This window comes from Mastigoproctus giganteus, chromosome 11 (genome assembly GCF_048544385.1).
Source record: "Mastigoproctus giganteus isolate SK-2022 chromosome 11, ASM4854438v1, whole genome shotgun sequence".
Taxonomy (NCBI): Eukaryota; Metazoa; Arthropoda; class Arachnida; order Uropygi; family Thelyphonidae; genus Mastigoproctus; species Mastigoproctus giganteus.
In genome coordinates this window covers 161,430,242-161,454,887 of record NC_143585.1, presented here as the reverse complement: position 1 = coordinate 161,454,887, position 24,646 = coordinate 161,430,242, and the positions used below count along the sequence as shown (strand labels likewise).

Genomic DNA, 24,646 nt, shown 5'->3' with positions numbered 1-24,646 from the left:
TCCCTACCATCCAATTATCGTCTCATTGCAATTACTTCTACTCTTTCCAAAGTAATAGAGAAATCAAATAACTGCCAACTCAAACTATCTGGAAATCTTTCATCTGATCAATTATCGTCAGTATAGATTCCGTTAGTGTCGTCCCACTGGTGATATTCTAGCTCATGTTACTCCTCTATGGACAAATTAAATGGAAAAGTTTGGTGAAACTCAAGCCACTGACATTTCTAAGGCTTTTGATCGTGTTTGGCATAAAGGTCTTCTAAATAAGCTTCCATCCTATGGTTTGCCAGCTGTTCTTTGTAATTGGGTATCCAGTTTTCTCTTTGACTGCTCACTGCAGGTGATGTTAGACGGCTCTCTGTCTTCTGACTTCTCTGCTAATGCTGGAATTCCCCAAAGTTCAGTTCTTTCTCCAAATTTCCCAAAGTTCAGTTCTTAATGGCATTTTTCCATTGACCGGAAATCCTATCCACAGTTTTGCCAATGATAGCACATTGCATTCCACTTTCCAGTTTGAGAAACCTCGCCCTGCTCAATAAGCTCCAACTTCTCGTATATCCACTACCCAATTCCTTAAATTCTGTTCTCCAGTGGGGCAAAGACAACTTAGTGGATTTCAATCCTTTTAAAATTCAGTCCTATCTTATATCTCGCAAAGAGGATTCTTCTGCTCCTATGCTTATCTTCGATGACACTCCGATTTCTAGGCAAGATCTTGGGAATTACCCTGACTTCTAATCTTTCTTCCTCTCTCTCTCTCTCTCTCTCTTGGCATAAAGCATATTACAAATATTGCTTCCTCTGCATCTAAAAAACTGGATTTTATCTTTTGCTCTCGGCATTACTTTTCATTCAAACAGTTGCTTACTCTGTAGAAATTGCAAATCTGGCCTACCATGGAATATTGTTTCCACATCTGGGGCAGTGCCCCCCAAAACCTCTCTCAAGCTTCTAGATTCCATTCAGAAGAGTACATTTAGGTTAATTAATGACTTCTCTCTAACAGAGTCTCTCCACTGGCTGTCTCATAGATTTACTGTTTCTGTTGCTCCTTTTCTGTAGTTTCTTGCATAGGACTGTTCTGAATTGGTTTCTATAATTCCCGCTCTCTCTTTCAAAGCAACACAAACATGAATATGTGCCACAACCAGTCAACATCCTTTTACTGTCAAGGTTCAATCCCATAGAACCATCTTTTCTTCTTCCTTATTTATTCATTCAACTTCTGGAACAACCTTCCTTCATAAGTATTTCTTGAAAATTACAATCTACATAAGTTCAAGACTAATGTCAAAAAGTATCTTCTTTCATCTTTTCAACCTCGAACCCATGCACGCTACTAAGTACTATAGCTTCTGAGAAAAAAAATAATAAAAAAAAAAAAAAAAAAAAAGCATGGAAAACATATTTAAAAAAGGTTGTTTAGGCATGGGTAATGCGCTTCCGATGAGTGAACGTACGATCACTCATCGGTGAAGACAGGATATTAGAGCTGGAAAAGGAATTAGAAAATGTGAATTGGAATATCATCGGTTTGGCTGAAACAAGAAGAAGAAATGAATCACTTATAAGTTTATCAAGTGGAAATCTGCTGTACACCAATGGAAACAGTGAAAAGAGTGAAGGTGGAGTTGGGTTTCTGGTCCATAAAGATTTTAAAAACAACATTTTGGAATTCAAAAGTACATCACCAAGGGTGTCAAGACTAATACTCAAGATTTCTAAGAGGTACAAGCTAAAGATTATAATGATTTATACACCAACATCGAGCCATGATGATGAAGAGGTTGAAGAAATGTACACTGAAATTGAGAGTCTTCTAGATGAGCAGAAAACCCACTACACTATTATTATGGGGGACTTCAATGCTAAGGTTGGAAAAAGGCAAAACAGCGCAGAAAGAGGAACTATAGGAAATTTTGGAATTGGTGAAAGAAATAAAAGAGGTGAAAGATTTGTGGAATTTGCAGAATCTCAAGGAATGTCAGTAATGAACACTTTTTTCAAGAAAAGGGTGAACAGAAAGTGGACATGGAAGAGTCCAAATGGATTAACAACTAATGAACTAGACTTCATCCTCACTAACAGAAGATATATTGTGAATGATGTTACCGTCCTGAATAAGATAAATGTTGGAAGTGATCACAGAATGGTAAGATGTACACTTGATATAGATGTAGGAAAGGAAAGGAAAAAACTGACTCGAGTAAATAATACAAAGGTCTTTGAAATAACAGAGGAGGAGAAAAAGCAGTATGTACTGGAACTTAAGAACAAGTTTGAGCTTCTGCAGACTGCTCAGGACCAAGATATCGAAGAGGAATATTACAACTTTCTGAAAGTGATAAAGCCCAAGAAACCTATAGGGAAACAGAAATCCAAAGAAGAAAAAATTAGTCAAGAAATACTTGTCATGATGAACCAAAGACGACAAATGAAGAGCAAGAAAAACACTGACAGGGAGAAAATTGAGTATACTGAGTTATGCAAAGCCATTAGAAAGAGACTCAGAGAGGACATAAGAAGATTTAACACAAGAAAAGTAGAACAAGCATTAAGGGGAAAACAAAGGATTTAAATCAGCAGCCATGAGCAGTAATACAGAAAGACAAATGATACTGAAACTGAAGAATAGCGATGGTGTACTTATAAACAGCAGAGAAGGCATAATTCAAATAGCAGAAGACTACTATAGAGAATTATACAAGGAGCGAGGGAATGATACCAGCAGTGGGGAAGATGGATTGCAAAGTAGCAACACATACGACATACCCAATATTCTTCCTGATGAGGTAGAACATGCATTGAAGAAAATGAAGAATCGGAAAGCCCCGGGGGAAGATGAAGTTACTGTAGAGTTGTTAAAATTGGGAGGAAGAGACATAACACAAAAACTGGCAAGGCTCTTCACAAAGTGCATTACAAAAGGTGTGATTCCTAAGCAGTGGAATAATGCAATCATAGTTTTGCTGCATAAGAAAGGAGATAAATCAGAAATTGGAAATTATAGACCAATTAGCTTGTTATCCCATATCTACAAGTTGTTCACAAGGGTCATTACTAACAGATTAGAAAGAATACTTGATGAGAATCAACCGAAAGAGCAAGCTGGCTTTAGGACAGGATTCTCAACTATGGATCACCTTCACATAATATCACAGCTAATGGAGAAAGCAAATGAATATAAAACACCATTATGCCTGGCATTTGTGGATTATGAAAAGGCATTTGACTCCATACAGCATAAGGCAATGTTTCGGGCACTGGAAAGACAAGGCATAGATACTCCATATATTATGATTTTGAAGAAAATATATGAGAGTACTACATCCTTTATTAGACTAGACAAAGACAGTAGCAAATTTAAAATCGAGAAAGGAGTCCGACAAGGAGACACAATATCTCCGAAGCTGTTTACTGCTGCCCTTGAGGAAGCTTTCAGAAGATTAGACTGGTCGCAGAAAGGAGTCAATGTGAACGGAGAGTACCTAAACCATTTACGATTTGCAGATGACATTGTGGTCATAAGCCACGATCCCAAAGAATTAGAGGAAAATCTTAATCAGTTATGCACAGTTAGTAAGGATTTTGGACTAAAGATGAATATGGCTAAAACAAAAGTAATGATGAACAAGTATGCCACGGAAAGGGAAATAATGATTGAAGGAGCAGTAATTGAAAAGGTGGAGTCATATACTTATCTGGGACAAGTTATTAGCTGTAATAATGATAAATGGCTGGAAGTCAAGAGAAGAATAAATTTTGGATGGATAGCATGCAGGAAATATAGTCACATATTGAAGAGCAATATCCCAGTTTGTCTGAAACGTAAAATAATGAATCAATGTATACTCCCCACCATGACTTATGGAAGTGAAACTTGGGCACTCACCAAAAGAATGGAAGAGAAGCTGAGAACTACACAGCGAAGAATGGAACGAATCATATTGGGAATCAGACTGTTAGATAAGAAGAGAAACACATGGATTAGGCAGCAAACTCAAGTTAAGGACATTCTTATCAAAACTAAAGAACTAAAATGGTCTTGGGCAGGACACATAGCTCGAAGACATGATGACAGATGGACTAAGAAAATAACAGAATGGTATCCAAGAGGAGCTAGAAGAAAACCTGGAAGACAAAGGCGGAGATGGATAGATGAAATTCATGAGTTTTCGAGTAGTAAATGGATGGCCAGTGCTCAAAACAGAAGGAACTGGAAAGTTGCTGGAGAGGCCTTCATCCTACAGTGGATTGAAAATGGCTGATGATGATGATGATGAATGCGCTTCCATCATTTCTACTACTCAGGTAGTATGCATACATCGTTTGATCACATCTCATATTGTGAATACCTTCACAATGAGTTGTCGAGGTACTGAACAGCTTTGAATGAGTACCTTCACCAGTGGAGAAGGCTAATGTTACTTATTCTCGGCAGGTACCACCACCCAGATGGCACCATTATGAAGCTTGTTGGCTTACTCATTTCGATCGTGTTTGGCATAAAGGTCTTCTAAATAAGCTTCCATCCTATGGTTTGCCAGCTGTTCTTTAATAAATAAATAAATATTCATTTATTGCAAATACAGTAAGCCCATCATAGCACATGGCTAAGGGCAGATAATATGGTACAAAGGAAATAAAATAAAATAATCGAATTCATCGCAGATTTCATATAAACATTAATAATGAATAGGAATTATACTTATGAATTAATAAAAATTTTGCAGAACAGCAAATTTAGCTTTCAGTTGCAGTTACTGGGTTTAAGGCAGGTGGTTGTTTTTATTTCTCTTAATTTATTGGATATCTGACACCTGTAGGCTTTAGAGTTGAGTTACCTTTTGAAACAAGGCACCTCCGTAGCCAGGTGGACAGGAGCTGCAGTGCGTAGCACACGCTTCTCGATTAGACCGGGGTTCGAGCCCGTGACCACCAAATACGGAGGATGCGGAAAGGTCAGGGAATGACCACCACATATCCCCGGAGCAATATGGCCTTAGTTACTAATGCTCCTAAAAACCAAATAATAACAACAACAACAACCTTTTGAAATCAATGTTGTGATGATTTAGGAGGTAAAGGAATGCATGGGGAACATTCTGTACATTTGAGATTGGATTTGAGTTGTTGGTTTCTTGAATTTTCTCTGTTGGGAGCAGCTATTATATTGGATAAGTTTGGTGAATCGTATGCAGAAGTAATTAACTCTGCAAGAAGCATGACTCCAGAGTCATTGATCATCTGTTGCAGAGGCTTTGTTTTTAAGTTTTCTTAAAGATGTTGCCTGGCAATTGTATCGGGGAAAACAAAGCTAACTATTGAACCATCTAAGAACCCAATATTCTAGGGCAAAGAATTTCTTGACGGTTACTTGACGAGCACCAGACCAGATTTCAGAAGCAAGGACAGAATGGGAAAGAGAATCTCTGAACATGCTTACCGACTTTTTTTTTTTGTATTGAATCGCTGCTTTCTTCTTTGATTAACCGTTTTGTTTTTGAATTTTTTGAGCAGCATATAAATAGTGGGCATTAAAGGAGAGACTTTTATCAAAAAGAACTCCAAGGTCTTTGTGGGAATAGACATTTGCGATTGGGACATCTGCAATTTTTATTTCTATGTGATTTTTTTTTTTTTTTTTTAATGTAAACCCCAAACACAAGAGGTATTAGAACCTATAGTACTTAGTACCGTGCTTGGGTTGGAGGTTGAGAAGATGAAAGAAGATATTTGTTGACATTGGACTTGAACTTCTGTAGACTGTAATTTTCAGGAAATACGTATAAAGGAAGGTTGTTCGAGAAAACGGCAGTTGAATGAATAAACGAGGAAGATGAAAAATTGTTCTGTGAGTTTGAAGTTGGACAGTAAATGGATGTTGCCTGGTCGCAGCACGTGTTCGGACTGTTTTGAAAGAGAGAGTGGGAATTATAGAAGCCAATTCAGAAGAACAGTGCCCATGGAAGTATCTGCAGAAGAGACATGCAGCAGAAACAGTACGTCTATGAGACAGCGAGTGGAGAGACTTTGTTAAAGATGAATCATTAATTAACCTAACTGCCCTTTTCTGAATGGAATCAAGAAGCCTGAGAGAGGTTTTGGGGGCACCACCCTAGATGTGGGAAGAATATTTCATGGCAGGGCGGATTTGCGATTTATACAGAGTGAGCAGCTGTTTGGAAGAAAAGTAAAGAAAAGAGAAAATCAAGTTTTTTAGATGCAGAGAAAGCAATATTTGTAATGTGCTTGTGCCAAGAGAGATTAGAAGTCAGGGTAATCCCCAAAAGAGATATATCATTTTGCCTATAAATCGGAGTGTCACTAATGATAAGCATAGGAGCAGAAGAATCCTTTTTGCGAGATATAAGACAAGACTGAGTTTTAGAAGGGTTGAAATCAACTAAGTTGTCTTTGCCCCACTGGAGAATTACTTGAAGATCGGCATTTAAGGAATTGGTAGCAGATTTTCGAGAACTTGAAGCTGATTGATCTGGACAAGGTTTCTCAAAATGGAAAGTTGAATGCAATGTGCTATCATCGGCAAAACTATGGATAGGATTTCCATTCAATGGAAGAAGGTCATTAATATACAAAAGGAAAAGAGTCGGGGAAAGAACTGAACCTTGGGGGATACCGGCATTAATGGAGAAGTTGGAAGACAGAGAGCCATCTACCATCACCCTCAGTGAGCAATCAGAGAGAAAACTGGATAACCAATTACTAAAAACAGTTGGCAAACCATGGAAGCTTGTTTAGAAGACCTTTATGCCAAACATGATCGAAAGCCTTTGAGATATCAAGAGCAACTACTTGTGTTTCGCCAAACCTTTCCATTGAATTAGTCCACAAATGGGTAACATAAGCCAGAATATCACCAGTGGATCGACAGTGACGGAATCCATATTGGCGATCGTTGATCAGACTAAAGGTTTCTAGGTAGTTTAAGAGTTGGCAGTTAATTAATTTCTCCATTACTTTAGAAAGAGTAGAAGTATTTGTAATGGGACTATAATTGGATGGGAGGGATTTGTCACCCTTTTTATGAACTGGCTGGATATGAGCAAATTTCTAAGCAGAAGGAAAAACGCCTTTGGAATAAGAATGTGAAAAAAGGCAGCAAAGAATAGGAGTAAGTTCAGGAGCACAGGTTTTGGGAACAAGTGGAGAAATACCATCAGGACCTTGAGCTTTCTTAACGTCAAAATCCTTCTGACATCCTTTTGACGGAAGACCACAGGAGGCATTGAATGGAGTGTGTTGGGAATGGTGGGAGGTGTTTTATCAAGATCATTAATACATGAGCTCGAAGAAAAATGGGATGCTAGCAGGTCAGCTTTATCCTTGGCTGAAGTGACAACAGAACCATCTGGTTTGGACAGAGGTGGGAGCAGAGATGGGCAAGAGTTGCGGCCAATAGCTTTGGCAAGAGACCAGAATGCTCGGCTACCACTGGGGCAAGAAGCAAGTTTTCTACTCTTAGCCTGTTCAAAATCTGTACCAATAGGTTCGGTCTGGTGTACTAACTAGCGGCCGGCCTGCGAACACCGTTTTAGAGCTGTACCCTCGAAATGTAAGGAATACTGGATCTCGCCACGATGTTCATCATAACCTCAAAAGTCATCAATCGTGCTGCATGATGGAGAGATAAGGAAGGGTTGACCGGAACTTAGCTCTAGAGACTAAACAGATTCCACCACTTCAAGCCTCCAATAAGCAAAGTGGTGGTATTGCATCGGTTGATGAGAGTCATCTACCACCTTGGGTTGGGTTGTTTCTGAAGAGAATAAGTAATTTGAGCAGATTTGCTTGTAATTATAGTCAGATTGAGATCTTTTAGATACTTGAAGATTTTACAAATCCATAAATTTGCATCGTGGATAACTTTGCATTTGTAATTCAGTTTCCATTTTTCTCTCTGACTCGTCACTGCGGATGATATTAAACGGCTCTCTGTCTTCTAACTTATCCACTAATTGTGGTGTTCCCCAAGGTTCAGTTCTTTCTCCCACACTTTTCCTCTTGTATATTAATTACCTTCTTCCATTTACTGGAAATCCTATCCATAGTTTTGCTGAGGATAACAAATAGCATTCCACCTTCCAGTTTGAGACACCTTGTCCTGCTCAAACAGCTTCAACTTTTTGAGTATCCACTGCCAAATCCTTAAATGCTGATCTCCAGGTAATTCTTCAATGGGGCAAAGAGAACTTAATTTTATTCCTCCTAAAACTCAGACCAGTCTTATATCTAGCAAAAAGGATTCCTCTGCTTATCTTCGATGACGCAATGGTTTCTATGCAAGATCTTGGGGTTTACCCTGATTTCCAATCTTTCTCTCTCCGCATAAAGCATATTGCAAATATTGCTTCCTCTGCATCTAAAAAAACTGGGGTTTCTCTTTCGCTCTCGTCTCTACTTTTATTCCAAACAGTTATTGACTCAAGGGCAGTTAGGTTAATTAATGTCTCATCTCTAACAGAGTCTTTCCACTCTGTCTCACAGACTTTGTATTCTGCTGCATGCCTTTTCTGTAGGTACTTGCACAGGCACTGTTCTTCTGAATTGGCTTCTATAATTCCCACTCTCTCTTTCAAAACAGTCCGAACAAGTGCCGAAATCAGTCAACATCCTTTTACTGTCCAAGTTCAAACTCACAACCAACCTTTCTTCTTCCTCATTTATTCATTCAACTTCTCTTTTCTGTAACAACCTTCCTTCACACGTATTTCCTGAAAATTACAATGTACAGAAGTTCAAGTCTAATGTCAACAAGTATCTTCTTTCATCTTTTCAACCTTCAACCCATGCATGGTACTAAGTACTCTTGGTTCTAAAAAAAAAAGAAAAAAAAAAAGACCTATACATAACAATGGTCATTGAGAATGAAAAAAAATTTAGCATGGAAAACATTGTGGGAGGTAATTTCTTTCTTTGGCAATTCTTTATACTTTTTATTTAATTTTATTTTACTTTATTATTAGTTATATTTTATAGTTTACAATAATATACCCATGTAAATCTAAGCAGATGCCATTACAGAATTTTTAGTGGAAATCCCTTGGAATACTTTCGCGAACCACTGGCTTACACAAACTAACTAAGGAAGTGTGGAGGAACATTCCTAGACTGCAAACTCGTCAATCGTTTCCATAGCAACGAAGTAGTGTTGCCAGTCCAAGTATTTTTGGAACAGCCCTCGTATTTTCCTTCTCTACACTAGACCCATCAAACAAGAAAAACTGGAATATGTACTGGCATTATTTTATTCCACATCATCAGATAAAGGCATGTCTATTAGCATTAGTAGTGGCAAATGATGTAAGAAAGCAAGCTCACATAGCACAAAAAAAAAAAAAAAAAAACACACCACACTTCCATCCATTCCCTTCAAATGTTTGTCTGGTTTTTCCTTGAATTTATTTAAGCTATAAACTTCTACAGCTGGTGGAAGTTTGTTCCAGTAATCCAACCACCAGCTAGCTAAAGCAAACTTTCACATCTATTCTGTCTTTCCTCAGTTTGAATTTATTCCCAATCTTGGGTGTAGTCTGAGAAAGAGGAAAAATACCATCAACTTGCTCAATCCATTCAAAGCATTAAGACCTCAATGAGATCACCTCACAGTTGCCTAGTACCAGATACTACAATTTGCAGTATTGAAGCATTTATTGGTAAGAAATCCCCCCCTTTGTTCCCCTCACCAATCTCATTGCCCTTCTCTGTAATCATTCCAGCAGCTCTGTATCCTACCTAAAATGAAGACACCAGATCTGAATGCACTACTCAAGTTGGTGCCTGACCACTGCCTTATACAATGGGATAATCACCTCCTTATCCCTGCTAGAAAAAAATCCTGTATATCATTGACCAAACCCCATGAGCTGTCCTGGAAACCTGTGTGCACTGTTCAGAGAACTTCGTCTCTGATTGCACACTTAGCCTCCACATCTTTTCATTTCCACTACCCCCAAGAGTAGTACCACACTGGCATGTTACTCTGGGATTACTGCTACCCGTACGCAGTATTTTACATTTCTCAATGTTAAAGTTCAATTACCATTTCTCAGCCTGTCTGCCCAACTTTATCACTTAACTACAAATATATATGATGAATGTAACTTTTACAAATTCCTTGAAAACATGGATAACTATCTTGTTCTAGCAAAGTATGACCCTTCTCTAACAGAGTCTCTCCACTCTCTGTCTCACAGATATACTGTTTCTGCTGCATGCCTTTTCTACAGAAACTTCCATGGACACTGTTCTTCTGAACTGGCTTCTATAATTCCCGCTCTCTCTTTCAAAACAGTCTGAAAACGTGCCGCCACCAGCCAACATCCATTTGCTATCCAACTTCAAACTCACAGAACCAACTTTTCATCTTCCTTGTTTATTCATTCAACTGCTGTTTTCTGGAACAACCTTCCTTCATACGTATTTCCTGAAAATTACAGTCTACAGAAGTTCAAGTCCAATGTCAACAAATATCTTCTTTCATTTTCTCAACCTCCAACCCAAGCATGGTACTAAGTACTATAGGTTTTAATACCTCTCGTGTTTGGGGCTTTCATATTTAAAAAAAAAAAAAAAAAAAAAAAAGTATGCAGACAAAGTTTTCAATTGAAAGAAAAGGCTTATTGGAACTGACTGAACTAATTGAGATATAGGTTTCTGGAAGACTTCATCTTGTGGCTTGAACTTTTCATGTCCTAGTGGCATTTCTGAATTGTGATAGAATTAATTAATTCTTCACTGAATTTGTATAACGAGTTATTTTCTAGGGTTTGTGTCATATAATCTTGACATTGGACCTGAAATTTCTTTTGTTTGTTCTTAGCAGACTGGTGTTTTGAACAGCTGATTTTGTTTTTTCAGACAAACTGCTGTTTCGAATATGTTATAAAATGAATCTTAGATCGGGACAAGCTAGTACAGAACTCACAATTCGTGCCCAAACCCACAGTCACACTCCATTAATTAACTCCGCTATCACCATTATAAGACTTAAAACCAGCCACAAAATTCTTCAATATGAAGCCCTCATTATCGAATGGTTTCGACACAATACTAATCTCAACATCCTAAACACAAAACTTCCCTTTCACCTTTCTTCGGCTGGGAATCTCTCACATCTCAGATTCCCACATGTCCCAAAGAGCATTACAAGAGTACAGAAAATTCCTTAAAATACAGCACGCGTTACTTCTCATTTAACACTGCCAACTGAAGACGTTATAACTTAACGAAAGTCTGTCGTCACGACTATTGGCAATATCAATTCTTTTATGTTCCAGATTAACTATTTTCTACTTTATGACAACCAGGGACGGAGTAGTGCACTTCTGCTTCCTTGCACTTATTTTAAAATTCCGTTAAATTAAATCTCATCCCACCTTAATGCATTAACTTAACCATTCCACCTTATATTTAGCCATGAGTCTTTTCATAAAACTATTGCAGATTATATTCAAGGTGAGCACCGCACTTTAAGCATTTCGCTATTTTTTTTATATTTAACTTTAATGGTTAAATACCATCTCTTATGCCTTGCCAAAATTACTGGATATATGCTATCAACTCCTCCAGGAGCCTTATTTTTCTTTAGCCTCAAACTTTTTTCAAATTCACAATCTTCTGAATTATCAATATTGCTAATTTTATGCATCCCAGCTTCAAGTGCAGTTTCTCCACCAGGAAAGATCTTTTATTTGTAAATAGCACTGCAAAGTAACTGTCCAATTCACACACATCATCTGGGTTAGCTAAGTCTCTCTTGACCCCATTACACAAATGATCTGGTCTGATCTGCTCTTTTCTTTGAATCTACATATATGAAAAACTCCTTAAACCAAAGGACTTCTTGTCCCTGTTCTTTGCTCTCTTAATGAGTGATTTCTTGTATTATGTTTGCCAGCTTAACCCTTTCTGTAGCCTTCATTCAACTAGTAAATAATCTATTACTGAAAATTATGTTAATTAAATTCTTTAAAAAAATAAAAGATTTAAAATCTTTAAAAATAGGTATTGACTCCTAAATTCTGTCAATCATATATGAGAACTTACTTCACTGGAACCAACCACCGTAGCTAATTCTGGAGACAGAACACATTTCCTAGTATATGTATTTTCTGTAAAATAAAAGTAAAGAAATTAGTTTTCTATGAAGTGTGGTAAAATTTATTTTTTTTTACCAAACTGCATGGACTGTGTCATTAAGTCTTTAAATTCTTCACTTAAAAGTGATCACCATTAAGATCTTAAAAAAACTAATTAGTAAGCAGAATGGGCATTTTTTTTTTTTTTATGGGCCTTCCCTCATTATCTGATATAGTACATTTATAACCAGTTTCTCACTTCTCCCACTTTGGCGTGCTGCTGTTCTCTCCTAATGTCAGTGGCATCTCTTTAATCTAAACCCAACCAAAAAGTAATCTATGAAGATAATCTCAAAGTCTTTAAATTCTTCACTTAAAAGTGATCACCATTAAGATCTTAAAAAAACTAATTAGTAAGCAGAATGGGCATTTTTTTTTTTTTTTATGGGCCTTCCCTCATTATCTGATATAGTACATTTATAACCAGTTTCTCACTTCTCCCACTTTGGCGTGCTGCTGTTCTCTCCTAATGTCAGTGGCATCTCTTTAATCTAAACCCAACCAAAAAGTAATCTATGAAGATAATCTCAAACTTATCTCCATTAATAATAGTACCTTGATAATAGTACCTTAATAATAGTACATGGGGTGTTCAAACTATGACCTATTGATCGATCTGGCCCACTAAAGGATACCATCACCCCCACATAAAGCTGCAATTTAAACACATATTTCCACCTAATCACTGTGCTCTGGACAATTTTAGGTCCTTTTTTTTCCCATGAGGCAAAAGGGAATCGTATTAGTTGCATCTTATCAGTTAATAACTCACATCCCATGACATTTGACAGCTTTCTTAATCCAACCAGCAGTTCTGGGAATAGGCACATAATGCTCCAGTCATTCATGACATTTTACACTGGAAGATTTAAGGGAAAAGTCATATTAAAGAATTTGCAGATACACTATGTATGAAAAACTTTACCAACAGAACCAGTGATAAGTCTTCAAATGATATACAGCATCTTCTGGGAAAGCTGTTTTTAATATTGCACAAGTTTATTTTGCATTTTTCTCAAAATTTTATTCAAACATACAGTATAACATATATATGAAAAATAAATAGGACAAATTATTCTACAATACGAATAAAAACGATGCATAAATAAATATATATATTTTTTTTTCACCTGACTGAGTATTCGCATTCAGCATTGACATGAAAATTTTGTAAAATGTCAAGCCTGACCCGGGATAATTTGTTTTATTTCAACTTCCTTGCACACTGAGAAGTGTGCAAAGAAGATTCTTCATAACAGCTGGTACTTTCTCACACTGAAACTGACAAATGATGTTGCAAAACAATTACTGTTTTATCTATTAGTTTATATTTAATGACACCAAGAACTATTAGTTCTTGGTGATATGAAGTAGTGATTCTTTTACTACTTCTATTAGAATAAGCACCGGCCTGGAGCGAGGGATTCTGGGGGTTTCAGGGACTGATGGCAGTCATCGTGAAAAAGGTGGGTATATGGGATGTATTAGGGTTGTTGTTGTTGTTGTTGTTTGTTTGGTTTTTAGGAGCATTAGCAACTAAGGCCATATTGCTCCGGGATATGTGGTGGTCATTCCCTGACCTTTCTTTCCGCATCCTCCGTATTTGATGGTGACGGACTCGAACCCCGGTCTAATCAAGAAGCGTGTGCTACGCACTGCTGCTCCTTCCCACCTGGCTACGGAGGTGCCATGTATTAGGGTAACTAAGAATAGGTGCATGTATACCAATGCTAAAAGTATAGTAAATAAATGAATTTGAAGTGTTGGTCAAGACATCAAAGGTGGATATTGTTAGGATATCAGAGACGTGGTGTCGCACAGATAATAGGAATGCAGAATTGGAATTTGGAGAGTATAATGTGTACAGAAAGGATAGACAGGATAGGAAGGGAGGAGGTGTTATGCTGTTAATTAAGAAAAACATAAAATCAAAAGAAGTGCATCCAGTTGATATAGATGAACAGTGCACTGTTGAGACAGTTTGGTGTGACATAAGCACTGCGAAAGCAAAAATAAGAGTAGGAGTGTGTTACAGGCCTAATGACTTGAATGAGTACAATGAACAACTGTACAGAGAAATAGAGTGGGCTAGAAAATCAGAATGTCTTATAATGGGGGATTTTAACTTCCCAGATATTGACTGGAACTTGTGGGTTGGTCACTCACACACTAGTAAGATTTGGGGATTTATTGGATGATTGTTATCTGCAGCAGAATGTTTGAGAAGCAACCAGAGAGGGTAATACTCTTGATCTGGTTATCAGCAGTGATCATTCATGTATTAAGAATTTGCAGTTAAAGGAACCACTAGGTGGCAGTGATCACAGTGTACTGATGTGGGATTTACTTAAAGTTATAATTACAATCAGGGGTAAATAATAGGGTTTTTGCTTCCATGAAGGTGACTACAGTAGTCTCATACAGTTTTTAAATTCAACTGATGATTTAACCAACAGCCTTCAAGGAAATAATCGTGGAAGTTTCATACTAAAAGTTTCATACCTATTAAGAAATATTGTTCAAGGTTATCAAATGAACTAATGAGACCCGTGAGAGAGAAGAAAAATGCATGGGATGCATATAAATTATCAGGCGAAACAGAAGCCTATGGCAGATATAAGCTAGTCTGTAATCAAATCACAAAGGAGGATAGGCAGGCAAAGGCAGATTAAAAGAAATCTTTGCCAAGGATGCTAGGAAAAACAGCAAGGATTTCTTTACTTATATAAACTCTAAAAGGAAGGGGATGAATCAGATTGGTCCACTTGATATCGATGGTTTGACTGTTGATGATCCTGCTCATATAGCAAACCATCTGAATGAGTATTATTATTATTATTATTATTAGCCATATGGTGCAAGGAAGCCTGAGGCTTATGCTGCACCTGGCGAAAAAAAAAATTTCTGAATTACCCAAAGAGAGAGAGAGAGAGGTAGAGGTAGAAGGGAATCACCAAGAAAGAGAAAAATGATGATATCCAGCTCAGGACCCTGGGTGTGCCAAGCCCATACTCACCAGATGTGAGCGCCTGGGGGTATTTTGCATCTACATTCACACAAGGAGTTATTAAGGTTTGAAAATGCCAGAAGGTTATCAAATTGTAGCAGGGTGCTTAATGATTTTGTAATTAACTGAGAGCAAAGTGGAGGAGAAATTGTTGAACTTAAACATAAGAAAAGCACCTGGGGTGGATTGTTATATTAAAGGAGTTATATTAAAGGAGGTGGCAAAGGAAGAATGCAAACCCCCTTATCCATAATTATGAGAGCATTCTTGGACTCAGGGGAGGTCCCCACAGACTGGAGATGTGCAAATGTTTTGCCAATTTGTTAAGGGAAAGTCTTGTCTGACAACTTTGACTGGATATTATGATGTGGTTACAAAGGAACTGGATGCAAAAAATAATTCTGATATTATATACTTGGATTTCAAGAAAGCTTTTGACACTTTTGTGCATGGAAGACTACTGTACAAATTGGAGCAGAATGGTATTAAGGATAAATTGCTATAATGGATAAAAGGATGGTTCAGTGTGAGAAGACAGAGGGTGGTAATCAATGGCTGCTGCTCTTTGTGGACTAATGTTCGGTGTTGGGTTGACGGTTGTTTTGTATATTTATCAATAATATTGATGAAGGTATATCAGGCTTAGTGTCAAAGTTTGCGGATGATACAAAGATTGGCAGGGTTGTTAATGACAGTAATGGCAGTGTGCTACTGCAACAGGATCTAGAAAATTTGGGGAGATGGGCTAAGAAGTGGCAACTGAAGTTTAATATTGACAAATGCAAAGTACTGCATATGGGTAAAAGTACCCAAGAGAAACGTACCGTGTGGTACTACACTTAAGGTGATGGAAAATGAAAAAGACCTGGGAGTAATTGTGCAGTGAGATATGAAGTTTTCTGAGCAATGCAGACAAGCTGCCAGTTCAGGTCATGGGGTTTTGTCAATGATATACATGAATTTTGCTAGCAGGGAAAAGGAGGTGATTGTCTAACTGTATAAGGCAATGGTCAGACCATGTCTTGAGTACTGCGTACAGGTCTGGATGCCTCATTTTAGGAAGGATGTAGATTTGCTTGAGCATGTACAGATGGGCAACAAGATTGGTGAGGGGAATGGAGGGATCCTGTTACCAGGGAGGCTTAAGTTCTGCAAATTGCAGCAGCGAGGTGATCTGATTGAGGTGTATAAGGCCCTGAATGGGTTGAGCATGCTGAATTTTGAAGAGATTCTTCCACTTGTTCATATTGCGAATCTAAGGGGGCATAAATTCGAATGGAGGAAAGACAGATGTAGAAAAATTTGTGCGGAAATTTGCCTTTATCCAGCTGGTGGTTAATTGCTGGAACAAATTTCCATCTGATATTGTGGAAGTTGATAGGTTAAATAAATTTAAGGAGGAACTGGACAAACATTTAGAGGGAATTGTTTTGTAAATTTTTTTTTTTTTTTGGCTGATGCTGCATAAGTTCATACACTTGCTTTCTTGCATCACATGCCACTACTAGTACTACTTCTAATACTACTGATGGAAACTTGTCCACAGAAAATTTCAAATTGAAAATGATGCACTGCCAGTTAAAGAAATTTTGCTGCCTCAACTTACAATATTGACTAATTTTTCAACAAGAACTTGTGCACCACTCAGTCACACGCAGCAATTACCTATTTTAGACTCTTTACAACCTTGGCAGTTGAAATGCCAAATTAAGTCCTGGTTTGGTCTGCTATGGTAATTAACTTCCAAAATGGAAGTTAATTAAAAATGAAAAAAAAAAAAAAAAAAAAAAAAAAAACTGTTGGTTAAAAAAAAAAAAAAAAAAAAAAAAATACATATATATATACATACATATATATATATACAAGAAATATATACAAAATTTGTATATACACACATATATACACACACACAGTAGAACGTTGGTTATCCGGAATAATTTGAAAGCCTGGTCTTTCTTCTTATTTTATTAGTACAGTAAGCTCTGTTATCTGTTATATCCTTGAGAATTTCAATTCGATCCAAATGATCCTGAATTCCACCCTTGATCATTGCCTCCATGATTTTTCCTACTACTGAAGTCAGACTGACAGGTCGATAATTTCCAACTTCACTTTTAGAGCCACCCTTATGTATGGGAGATACATTGGCACTTTTCCAATCCAAGGGAATCTCTCCCGAGTCTAGTGATGCTCGCAAAGTTAGCCTCAATGATTCAATGCACTCGCTTGATGCCTCTCTTAAGATTATAGGGTATATTCCATCAACTCCAGGAGCCTTACTGGTCTGTAGGCTCGAAAGTTTTTTCATTAAATAATCTTGCGAAATTTCAATATGATTAATTACATATTTTTTTTTTTAACTTCACTCCCACAATTTCCCATTGCCACAAAAGGCTTTTCATTTTTTTTTTTATTTTATAAAAACCCCAAACACGAAAGGTATCAAAACCTATAGTACTTAGTACCGTGCATAGGTTGAAGGAGAAGTATGGGGGGAGGGGGATGCCGGAAACTTTGCTCTAGAGACTAAACATGGGTTTCACCACTTCAAGCCTCCAATTTGTAAATATCGATGCAAAATAACTGTTGAGTTCATCTGCAACGGCAGCTGGTGTATTTATTACTATCCCCTTTCCCTTACGTAAAGGTCCGATCTGGTTTGTCCCGCTCTTCTTGGCATTTATATATGTGAAGAATTCTTTATCCCCCCTCTTTGCTCTGTTTGCTAGTGATTTCTCATAAACTGCCTTTGCCTGTCGAACCTTTTCTGTGGCTCTATTACACATCACCTTGTAGCTGTTATAGGCTTCAGTACTTTTTATTGCTCTGCAACCTTTCCATGCCACCTTTTTCTGCTCAAGTAATGTGGCAACTTCACTATTCATCCAACTTGGAACCCTTCTCGTGGAGTATTTTTTTAATGGTATATATGCATTCGAGGCATCTGTGATTAATGTTTTAAAAGCGTACCACAGTTCAATTGTATTCATTCTCTGCGCGATATCTACCCAGTTAATAGAGGCCATGTAGTACCTTAAGGCATCATAATTTCCTTTTCTGAAATTAAAACCCATTCCCTTGCCTTTTACTTCTGCTACCTCTCTCGTCATCATCCACCGTAGAACTCCGTGATCACTTCCTGTTACTGGTTCCTCTACTGTCAGCCCTGTTATGTCATCTGATTCATGTGTGATGATGAGGTCTAGGATATTCTTTTCTCTAGTACTTTCCCTGACATGTTGATACAAATAACAGTCATCTAGTTGATTTAAAAATTTTGTTCCCCATGTCGAGTTTCCTTCCCATTTACTCCAATCAATTAGAGGCAAATTGAAATCACCCATAATAAGGCATTGACATTTACTTGCCCATTCCATTTGCATGTAGAGGCTTTTGTCATAATCTTCACAATCACCTGGTCTGTAGATTACTCCTACTCGCATTATACCTTTGTTTCCAACTATCTCACACCATACAGACTCTATACTAGCATGTGAAATGTCTGAATCCGGGAAAGCTATCGTCGCACTCAGGCTGCTTCTGATAAGAAGCATTACCCCACCACCCCTTCTATCTAACCTATCCTTCCTAAATACATTATACAAGCTGTACTGAAACTCATCATCCCCAATTTCTGGGTGGCACCACGTCTCTGTAAGCCCTATTATGTCCGACTTGTTTTAACCAGCAGTTCGAATTCGCTCATTTTATTGATGCCACTTCTAACGTTACTGTATAAACAATTAAGATTTACTGTTCTTGTATATTTAACAACCCTAACACAACCCTTGAAGTTTTTTAGGCTCTCTTCCCTGATATTAGCTACCCGCTCACGTGAAACGTCTTTGTCCCCAGAACATCTAGATAATACGTCCAGTTGGGGTAACAGATAAGAACTCTTAAGGTATGTGCAAGAGTTACATTGACCAATATTATCAGATAAACGCGTGTCAGTATTACCCACATCCCCCCTAAGAGAAAGAAAAACACGTTGAAAGTGAGTAACAAACTTGAAATAATTAAGAAACTAGAAAGTGGTATAAGCAATGCTGTTCTAATGGAAACATGTAACATTGGAACGTCTACAATTTACAATATAAGAAAAGAAAAGAATAAAATTCTAGAATTCAGACTCTTCTGAGCCTTACAATAAAATTGCTGAGAGAAAAAGTTTATATTGACCAAAATTAGAGAATCTCGATAAAGAGTTGAACGAATGGTTTTTGTTTAAAATGATTGGAAGGTATGGCAATTTCTAGGCCGATGCTTACAAATGAACACTGAACCAGAGTGCACATTTAGTGATGGATGGCTTAGGAATTTCAAGGCTCATCATGGTATTAAACAGTTAGATATTGCTGGAGAAAGACAGTTGGCTGATACACAAGCAGCAACAGAATATAGTGCAACATTTGAAAAAAAAAAAAAAAATTGTATCTGACTATGATCTTACAGACGATCAAATTTATAATGCTGATGAAACAGCGTCTACTGGAAGTGTTTGCCCACAAATGCTTTGGCTGGAAACCAAGAACGAAATGCAACAGGGTTTAAGCTTAATAAGGAAAGAGTAACCATTCTTGTGTGTGGTAATTCTTCAGGTCAGCATAAAATTCAGCTTTTGGTGATTGGCAATTTTCAGCACCCACGGGCCTTTAAAGGAATTGTTCACTTACTTGTGACCTATAAAGCCCAAGAATGCTCGGATGGACAAAGATATATTTCGTGATTGGTTTGTTCATGATTTTGTTCCATCAGTTCGTCAGAACTTGAGAAATTTGGGGAAGCCTGCAAATACAAAATGCTTGCTTCTTCTCGATAACTTCAGGGCTCAACCGCACGAATCAAAATTAATGTGATTGTGGGAATATTTTTGCATGTTACTTTTTTTTGCCACCAAATGTAACACCATTAATCCTACCTATGGATCAAGGAGTCATTAGGAACTTTAAATGTCACTATAAAAATGGTTTTATGATGAAAATGATGCATAAGAATCAACCCTTCAAAATTTCAATGCAGTTTTACAATCAAATATGCAACATTTTCACTCACGACTGCATGGAATGCAGTCAGGCCTGTAACTCTTTTAAGAGCTTGGCGAAAGTTAAGGCCGAATGTGATGTTTGCAGATCTACAATCTGATCGAAACGAAGGTTTTGAAGGATTTCACAAAAGTTGAAAGCATCCAAAGTGAAAGAACTGATGGATACTGTTAAATTATGTATGGAAGACATGTATCTATGCAAACTTAATGCTGATGACATAGAAGAGTAGATATGCATTGAAGTTGATGTTGAAGGTGCAGCGACTTTCACTGATCAAGAAATTATTCAAAGCATATAACTCCTGATAAGATAGAAGAGAATTATTCAGAAGAATCTGGTGAAGAAAACGACAAAGTTGAAGAAGAAAAGATATCTTGGGCTACTGAAGAAAAGTCCATTGAAATGGTTATTAAATTTATGGAACAGCACGTGCTCATGGTGTATTAAGGGACTCACATCTGGTGAGTATGGGCTTGGCAAACCTAGGGTCCTGAGCTGGATACCATCATTCTTCTCTTTCCTGGTGATTCCTTTCTACTTCTCTCTCTCTCTCTCTCTCTCTCTCTCTCTCTCTCTCAGGGTAACTCGGAGAATTTTTTTTTTTTTTTTTTTTGGCTGATGCAGCATAAGCCTCAGGCTTCCTTGCACCATACAGCTAATAATAATCATAATAAATTTTATCACAAAGAAATTACAAAGTTGTAAACAAGATAATATACAAAAGTATTTGAAGAAAGCAATAGAAGCGTCAAGCAGTACAGAAGATAGAGTAGAAGCTGCAAGAGTTCCATCCACAAGCAGTGCAGACAACAGAAATCGTGGGAAAGAACGAATAAATATTTGTTTGTTTTTCGAACTTTGTATTTTATATAAAAATGTTTATTAATAAGCTAAAAACAAATAATTAATTTATATAAAATATATATCTTCTGCTTTCATTTATATACTGTATTTTTCTTTTACATTGTTCATTATTTTTAAATATGATTTCAAGCATGCTTTTTTTTTTTTTTTGTGGTGAAAATTTTTGTTTACATCTTTGTCAGGTGTTGACTTTATTTTTCTTTAAAACTGCTCGTTTTGATAAATGAAGCATGCTTTATTTGCTAATGAATAAACTGTCAAAATTTACCTGGTCATCTCTTCTTTATTCTATCTAAAAATCTGAATTTTAAAAACACTGCCTGAGAATCCGAATAGATCCAGTCCACGAGCAGTCCGGATTTTCGAACTTTTATTGCATATATAACATTCTTCAATATATCTAGGAGTAGTTACCTCAGTACATGGATACAAGATGCATTGGATTGAAAGAGTTGTGTTCAGATTACCTTGGCACAACATTTATAAGATCAGAAAAATTGCTTTATTCAAGCAAGAGGAGAATATTATGGGCAGACATTCCTCATAAGTGAAAGAGTTAACTTGCTTCAGTTTTCAGGCTAGAGTTATCAGTTTGCTTCACATCTTTTGGACTGCTTTCATCAGAAGTTTGCCATTGAGAAGTGCATTAATTTCTCTTCTTTCAAAATTTCTTTTGGATCATAAACTGGGTCTGGACATTAATCTGTGCCATTTGCTAGTGATTGATTATACTTTCCTATTTCCTGAAAAGTGCGCATATGGCTTTCTAGAACTTCCAATGTCTTTAAATAGACTTGTTTAAATAGCATGTTAGAGGATTCCACTATTCTACCTGCTTACTTAAACATTTAACAAAGTAGCCAATGTGTACACGTCCTTCAAAATCTTCTTCACTTTGGTAGCATGCATTAGTTGAAACTACGAAGGCTGTTCAATAAAGAATCAAGTTCATCATATTTTTTCATGAACAACTGTACTGCTTACTATTTCTAGCTGTTCTGCGAAATTTAAGACAAAACCAAGCTGTATCACATAGCAACTGTGCAGTTGACTCTTGTTCACAATTGGCAGTTGGCTAAGTTTATACCTGTTCAGTTTCACCTAAATAACAATGGACGTGACATGCGAGGAATAGTATGCTGCTCAGAAATTTTGTTTCCACCTCAAGAAAACATCAGCTGAAGCGTATGAAATGTTAAAAGCACCTTATGATGAATTTTTGCTTCCATATTGCATAGCTCGCAGGTGGATTTGAGTGTTTAAAGATGAACATGATTCAATCACAAAAATTGGTGGACCTGGAGCTCCAACCACTGCTGTCACTACAGTAATCATAAACAATGCTTCTGTAATCATGGAAGATCATTGTATAACAGTAAGGTGGGGATGTTGAGATGTAGGAAGTATGCACAGTATTCTCCACGGCCATCACTCTGGGTTACAAGACTCATACTCGAGCAACAGCAAGTTTGAATGGAGGTTTGTTAGGAGCTGCAACAGATGGTTACTGAAGATGGTAGCTTCTTCACAAAGTGATAAGAGCAGATGAGACATGGCTTCATCATTTTGACCCAGCGAATAAGCAGAAACGCTGTTTGGAAGTATATGTCCCTGCCAAACAAAAAAAAAAAGCAAAAGTCCCCCACCAAAAGAAAAAAAACATCCAGAAAACTAAACTATTGCAAAAATAGAGCAAAACAGGAGAAAAAAAAAAAAAAAGTTATGAACTATATTACAGATAACATGAGGACTGATTCTCTTTCATAAACCCAGAGTTGTCAGCTATCAAAATAGTAATCATAAAGGAAATTATTCTTTTTTTTTAAAAATTTATAAGCTGGGCTATTTCTTTTTTTTTTAAATTATAGTATAAGTTTAAGAAAATAATGCAGGCAAAAGAAATTCTTATTAAAATTTTTCCTGTGTTGTACACCCTTTTGTATTATTAATGGCCTGATGGGAGCTTGTTTGTTTGTTTGTTATTTAGTTTTTAGGAGCATTAGCAACTAAGGCCATATTGCTCCGGGAATATGCAGTGGTCATTCCCTGACCTTTCCACATCCTCCATATTTGGTGGCGACGGGCTCGAACCCCGGTCTAATCAAGAAGCGTGTGCTACGCACTGCTGCTCCTTCACACCTGGCTACGGAGGTGCCTTCTGATGGGAGCATAGTCAGTATTAACATTATGACATATCTAACAAAGTTAAACCTATACCCTACGTTTTGTAGCAGATGATTTCATGCAATCCACATATTTTCTGCAATACAGCTAGTTTGATTAATCTGTTAACTTGTGATTACCACAGCAGCTGCCAACATTCAGCTTTCAAACAGATCAAGAGGAAAAACAGGAGACTTTTTTGTCCAAAACAGGAGCTCTTTTTGCAAGAAGAATTCCTTTGAGGGGGAAAGACAGAAAGAAAATGGAGTTTTCTTTTCCTTTCTTTTGTCTTTGTAGTTACACTGTGCCATAAATTAAATTTCCCCTGAAATATAAATATTTTATATTAAAATACAGCAACGGGAAAATTAGCTTACCTAGGATTTTTCTGCCTGAATTTCTGTTTGGATTGTCTGTTGGACATCAACTGTTTACGAAACATTTGCCCTCTTCAAAATGTTGAGTCGAAGTTTTGAAAAGATTTGGGAACTGAACTGATGTGCTTCCTCATTTCTCAAATGCTATCAGATGAATCTTTTTCAAAGTACTCTCCCTGATACTGCATACACCGATTTTGACACTTCCCAAGATGAGAAGAAAAACATGTGATTTTTTATTATTATTATTATTATTAGTGCAGCAAAAACCTAGGGCTTCCTCATACTATAAGGCAGATACTAAGAGTAATTAATAATCTATTTGATTATTGTGAATTTTAACTAAAGTTATATAATCTTTCAAGTGGAAATTTATCTTACCTCTTTTCTTCTTAACTTTTTTCCCATCATTGCTTTTCTTTGATTCCTTTTTGTTAGTCTGTAAAGAATAAATGGCATCACAAGCAAAAATGATATTCTAAGTGTATGTGAATTATAACATGATGATTATTTTCAAATTTAGATATTAATTTCAAACCTTAGTTTTCATTACAGTTAATAGACAACCCAGTTATATAAATGATATTTTAAATGATGTCAGTTTAAAATCATAACCAATGTGTGAATTAATGAATAAATATTGCAGCAGTGTACATTTCTAAGATTGTTACATCAAGGTATCATTGCATATGATATACAATCTTACTTTTTTATTATAAATAATGTTACAACATTTTTTCATAATTATAAGAGATATAACAATATCAACCAAGTCAAAACAATATATTTATTTTTATGTGATGTGCAATGACTTGACTTTTGGTTTATGTTGTACATAAATCAAAAGTCGGGATGGTTGGAAAGTCATTAGCTATTTTTAAAATACTACTACAAGGACTCAAATATATTTGCATCCTTATAGTAGCATATATTTATTCAATTAACTGTTGAGAATTCGATAAATCTGAAAACAGTATTCTTTTTCCTTTTCATTTAACTGAATCATTGAAATTTTAATTGTTT

At 36.7% G+C, this 24,646-nt stretch overlaps 1 protein-coding gene across 2 annotated transcripts in view; it reads right to left on the bottom strand.

The window, feature by feature from the left end:
• The window catches only part of LOC150078542 (uncharacterized), a 273,894-nt gene that overhangs the window by 63,674 nt on the left and 185,574 nt on the right, over positions 1-24,646 (bottom strand). For both annotated transcript variants that reach the window (XM_090384841.1, XM_090384840.1), the window contains 2 exons: positions 24,005-24,062; positions 12,073-12,137 (listed from right to left, as the gene is read on the bottom strand). In XM_090384841.1, the coding sequence (XP_090240967.1) occupies positions 12,073-12,137; positions 24,005-24,062 (123 nt within the window). The remainder of the gene's footprint in view (positions 1-12,072; positions 12,138-24,004; positions 24,063-24,646) is intronic.